The sequence below is a fragment of the Austrofundulus limnaeus genome, unplaced genomic scaffold (genome assembly GCF_001266775.1).
Source record: "Austrofundulus limnaeus strain Quisiro unplaced genomic scaffold, Austrofundulus_limnaeus-1.0 Scaffold1047, whole genome shotgun sequence".
Lineage (NCBI taxonomy): Eukaryota > Metazoa > Chordata > Actinopteri > Cyprinodontiformes > Rivulidae > Austrofundulus > Austrofundulus limnaeus.
In genome coordinates, this window is record NW_013953449.1 from 97,523 (window position 1) to 103,402 (window position 5,880).

A 5,880-nucleotide genomic window follows, 5' to 3' on the forward strand; every position below is an offset into this window, starting at 1 on the left:
AATATAGTACAAATTATTATTATTATTATTAGACAGACATTTACCTTTCAAACTTAGGTTCAGGTTTAATCTCATCTTCATCAGGACCAGGAGGTGTGGAACATCTCAAACTCATGAAAATCCTTTTAGAAACACAATTTTCATTGATTTGGACCCAACAGAGAAGCTGGATTTTCTGTGGTAAAAATAAAAACACATTGTGATAAAAAAAACAAATCATGAACAGATTTTAGTTTCTAGCTTTAGTTTGTTTATAATAATAATAATAATAATAATAATAATAATAATTCTAATATGTTTAATTTGAATATTTATAATAATCTCTGTCACATTTATTCACTAATAAAGATTATTCAAGTTATAACTGGATAACCAAAGTTTTATTTTGAAGAGTTCACAGGAAGTAGCAGTTGTATCCATTGATGTTCAGTCCTGCCCTCCTGTGGTCTGAATGAGAAACTGCAGCTGTTTTTACAGATGTTTGTCCAGATGTTTCTGTTACTGAAGACCTGAAAATAAGAAAAGTTTAATCAGATAAAGTTTTAATTTTTTTAATTGTTTTTAATATTCCTGATCTGAATAAAAGTCAGACATAAAGACTGCTGAACGGTCTGTAGTTAAACCTAAAAGTAGCAGAACAGCAGCTAAAAGTAGCAGAACAGCAGCTAAAAGTAGCAGAACAGCAGCTAAAAGTAGCAGAACTGCAGTTAGAAGTAGTAAAACAGCAGCTAAATAAAAGTTGGTCCCATCCTGTTTGCTGCTGTCCGTAAGGTCAGGGCTTTTACTTTGAAAGTCAGACTCTGAGCCAAAGCACGCTTCCTGTTTGGGTTCGTCGCTCCGGTTGTCCGTGTTTGATGTTGTCCGTGTTTCCAGCATCAAAATGACCAAACTGCAGCTGCTGAACGCCTACCTGACGGAGCGGCTGACGGCGGTGGTGAAGGAGGTTCTGGACGTGGTGGAGGACACGGTGGCCGAGTACCGGGAGGAGACCGCCAGAACCAGGCGGGAGAACGAGAGCCTGCGGAGGCAGCTGCGGGACATCCTGCTGCTGGAGGCCGAGACCGAGTGGCTGAGTAAGGGCCGAGCGCGACCGGAGTCTCGCGAGAGCGTGCCGTTCAAAACTGCGATGAAAAATCCGCCTTTTTAAACTCAACAAGAGATTTTAAGACCAAAATAAGGACAGATTAGTGATTTAAAACATTTTACGTGTCAATAATGATCTATTTTTAAATTTGGCATATTCTAAATGAACCAGTTTAGTTACTATTTGATGACAAAAGGGACTTTTTACCGGTTTTTGGTTCTGCTTCCTTTTCAGCATCCAGCCTGCATCAGACAGCAGCTGGAGGTGTTTTCTTTAGATGAAAGCAGCTGAAGCTTTCAGGCTCACTGAACTTTGGGCCGAATTTATCTTTTCAAGGTTGTTGGCAAGAAACATTTGGTTCTGACTCATTTTACTGAGTTTGTTTCTGTAAACCAACAAAATTATTGAAGTTTTAGAAATTTTTTATGGAAATCTGAGCCTAAAACTTCAACTCAAAATCAACTTTTCAGACATAAAATGAACTTTTATTGTGGTAACATGCTGACTTCCTGTGTCATTATAGATTTTCACACTGATCAGCCAAAACATTATGACCACTGACAGGTGCAGCTGTCATAGGGGCTTCCTGGTCTGTAGAACAATGGTCCAGTAATAAAACTAACTGGGTCGTGTAGGGACATGGATCCAGAGACCAGCAGGCCTTCAGGAGTCCAGAAGAAGATGGGTCAGTACTGAGGTGGTCATATTGTTCTGGCTGATGGGTTTATGTGCAGCTAAGTGAGGTTTGACGCCAGAACCTCTCAGTTCTGCCTCTGCTCCGTTTCTGTTCCAGGGTCCACCCGGTCAGGTCTGGGTTTTGTGGCTCCAGAAAAGAACCCTGGTGATCCAGAAGCCAGGACCTGTTCAGAGGAGCCAGACTCCACCCTGAACCAGTCTCAGCAGCCGCAGCTGGTTCCGGTCCAGAAGGAAACGCAGCCGGCGCCGGCTCACCTGCCAGGAGACCAGAAACCTGCTGATCTCTGGGAACCGTCACAAAAACCTGAACCGGTTCGGGAGGCGTTTGGCAGAACTTCACCTCTCCAGCCTCAGCCCTCCCTGAACCCACCCACAATGCACCTGGACGGCCCGACGCTCGGTGAGGAGCTGGCGGCGCGGATCAAAACTGAACCACAGGAGGGTTCTGGCGGGTCGGTGACGGCGAGCGTCCTGGTCCCTGTAGAAGAATCCAGTTTCAGCCGACTGGAGGCAGACCCGACGGTTCAGGACGCTCACGGGAACAGGAAGTCGTCTGAGGAAACGCAGCCGACCGACGAGGTCGCGGGTCTGATCCCAGAGCTGGTCCACCGCTGCCCGCGCTGTGGCGAGGCGTTCGGCCACGCCTCCGGCCTCAGACTGCACCTGGAGCAGAAGAGGAAGACCTACGCCTGCGACTGGTGCTGCAAGTCCTTCGCTCAGTCCGCCGACCTGCGGCGCCACCTGCGCACGCACACGGGCGAGCGACCGCACCGCTGCACCTTCTGCTCCAAGAGCTTCAGCCAGAGAGGAAACCTGCGGCGCCACCTGCGCATCCACACAGGTGAGCGGCCCTACAGCTGCCCGTTCTGCTGCCGCACCTTCAGCGACGGAGACACCATGAAGAAGCACAAACGCACGCACTCCGGAGAGAAACCGTACCGCTGCGCGCGCTGCTCCAGGACCTTCAGCAGCGCCGGCGGCCTGCAGCTGCACCTGAAGAAGGACCTGTGCTTCGTCAGCAGCACCTGATGGCGCCGGCCGCCCAGCACCTGGACCAGAACCACCTGGGCTCGGCCTGGAGTCGCTTCCTGTTCAGGTCCAAACTGTCAGGAAGTCTGAAGACCTCCGGGAACAAACGGATCAGAACCGATGGTGTTCTGTGTCCAAATGTTCCCCGAGGAGACCCCGAGTCCACCGCACTGCATTTCAGAACCAGAACCAGACCAGTACCTGCGCTGACTCAGAATCCGGGTCACTGCTGCTACATCCAGACCAGTTCTGAGGTTCCTTTGTAGCAACAGGAAGTAAAATAAAATCTTTTCCTGGTCAGAACCAGAGGTCCAAATGTTTCTGAAACTGAAGACTTGAAGGACAGTCTGGTTGTTACGAGCTGATATCAGTGGAGCTGTGGACAAACAGGCTAGAGGCTAAGCTAAATGCTAAGCTAAAGGCTAACTGAGTGAGCGCCTGGTTTGAATCACTTTTCAGATTTTAAAACATTTTTGTTTTGACAGAATTCTACATCAGCTAAAAAATAAACCCACACTTTGCCCCGCCCCCGCTGCTGCTGGTTGTTGTTTCCTCAGCTGACTGACGTCTGTGTTATGATGTAAACATGTGCAGGACGTAGACCGGTCCGGGTCAGTCCAGTACATCAGAGGAGTCTGATTTGTGGGTCAGATCAAAAAACTTTAAAAACCACTGAGGGCGGGGCCACTTAAATTGATCTTAAATTAATTTAAAGTGTTTCTATATAAAATAAAAAGTTAAAATCTTCAGGAGGTTACAGGTAAACCTGTTTATTAAAACACATTTAGATTTATTACCTGATGATGTCGCTCCACAGTTCAGCCTCTCAGGTGTTCCAGGTTTACCTGATGAAACTCTCGTGCTGCGTTCAGGTTCAGCGGGATTTTTCACCATTGTCAAACTCCACCAACCAGCTGCAGCTGACAGAAAATAGAAATCCCTGAAATTACAAACACAAAACATGCAAAAAAAGGTTCAAAAATGAAAACTTTTGTTTTTCCACATATTTCAGAAACATCCAGTTTATTCATAAAGTGAAAATATGAAGAATAATAAATCAGGCCAGATTCAAACTGTGTCAATGTATCTGATCTTTATATTTCAGGCCAATCATATGAATTTTAAAATATTTTATTTTTTCAGATTTTTGCTCCAATTTTCCAGAAAATTCTCCAGCAGTCTTTTATTTTGAAATCCCAGCAGAACAAAAAGCTGCGGTCGAACCTCTGATTGGAGAAACTTCTTTCCATCAAGCCACTGACAGAAACAGGATACAGATCATTTACACTTCAAAATAAAACAAAACTGCATCCAGTGAGGATTTCCTGCAGCTTTCTAATTACAGTGMGCTTTTATTTTGAAGCAGCTAACAGGAAGCAGCAGTCCGCAGACTTGTTATTTTGTGCAACAGACCGGCAGCTTCACAGGTATAAATCTGCTGCTGAGACACACAGAGAAACATGCTGAGACAGAAGAACAGATCCGTAGAAGAAGACAGAACCACAGAAGAAGAATCTTTTCAACAGGAAGTTCAACTTTTTTTCTGGAACTTCTGAATCTTCATGAGTTGCTGCAGTTCTTCTCATGTCCTCACGTCTGGTGTGTGTGCGTCTTCAGTGAGTCCAGATGTCTGCAGCTCAGAAGGCAATGATGGGCATGGACCTGGGCACCACCTCCTCCTGTGTGGGGGTCTTCCAGCAGGGAAAAGTGGAAATCATGGCCAACGATCAGGACAACAGGACCACCCAGCTGTGTGTCCTTCACGGACACAGAGAGGCTGATCAGGGACRAGAACCAGATGTCTCTGAACCCCAACAACACGGTGTTGGACACCAACAGGCTGATTGGAAGGAGGTTTGATGATGCGGTGGTGCAGTGGACATGAAGCACTGGCCCTTCAAGYTGSTTTCAGAAGGACATGGACTACAAAGGAGAGGACTGGACCTTCTTCCCCGAGGAGACCTCCTCCATGGTCCTGGTAAAGATGAAAGAGATGGTCTGAAGGTGTCCCATGCCGTCCTTACCGTTCTGGCGTACTTCAACCACTCCCAGAGACAGGCCATTAAAGACGCCGGCGTCATGGTGGGATTCAACGTCCTGAGGWTCATCAACGAGCCCACGGCAGCTTCCATGGCCTACGGTCTGGACAAAGACAGGTCAGGATCAGGAGAAGGAACGTCCTGATCTTTGACCTGTGCGGAGCCACCTTGGATGTGTCTGTCCTGACCATGGAAGACAGTGTCTTGGAGGTGAAGGCTATGGCTGGAGACACCTGGGAGGACAGGACTTTGACCAGCGCATGGTGAAGACCTTTGTGGAGGAGTTCAAGAGGAACCACAAGAAGGACCTGAGCCAGAACCAGGGAGCCTTGAGGACTCTGCACACAGCTTGTGAGAGGACCAAGAGGACCCTGTCCTCYAGCTCCCAGGCCAGCCTGGAGGTGGACTCTGTGCCAGGACCTGGACTTCTCCCCCTCCATCAGCAGCTGGCTTTGAGGAGCTGTGCTCCCACCTGTTCAGAGGAACCTTGGAGCCCRTGGAGAAAGCTCTGAGGGACGCCAAAATGGACAAGAGCCAGATCCACTGTGGTCCTGGTGGGAGGCTCCACCTGYACCTCCAAGATCCAGAACCTCCTGCAGGACTTCTTCAATGGCCTCCAGCTGAACAAGAGCATCATCCCCGATGAAGCCGTGGCTTACCGTCCTGACCACTATCCTGACCACTATCCTGACCACCATTCTGACCACTATCCTGACCACCGTTCTGACCACTATCCTGACCACCGTCCTGACCACTATCCTGACCACCGTTCTGACCACTATCCTGACTACCATCCTGACCATTATCCTGACCACCATCTTGACCATTATCCTGACCACCATCCTGACCATCGTCCTGACCACCGTCCTGACCACTATCCTGACCACCATCCTGACCACTATCCTGACCACCATCCTGACCATTATCCTGACCACCGTCCTGACCACCGTCCTGACCACCGTCCTGACCACTATCCTGACCACTATCCTGACCACTATCCTGACCACCATTCTGACCATTATCCTGACCACC

The 5,880-nt window shown here is 48.2% G+C and overlaps 1 protein-coding gene and 1 pseudogene across 1 annotated transcript; both read left to right on the forward strand.

Moving 5' to 3' along the window:
• The first annotated feature begins 653 nt into the window (after positions 1–653).
• LOC106533908 (zinc finger protein 358) lies at positions 654–3,112 on the forward strand. Its single transcript, XM_014030378.1, has 2 exons — positions 654–1,073; positions 1,878–3,112. Exons 1-2 carry the CDS (start codon positions 881–883, stop codon positions 2,807–2,809), a joined length of 1,125 nt encoding a protein of 374 aa, XP_013885832.1. The 5' UTR covers positions 654–880; the 3' UTR covers positions 2,810–3,112.
• Positions 3,113–3,855: 743 nt separating this feature from the next.
• The window catches only part of LOC106533910 (heat shock 70 kDa protein 1-like), a 2,544-nt pseudogene continuing 519 nt past the window's right edge, over positions 3,856–5,880 (forward strand).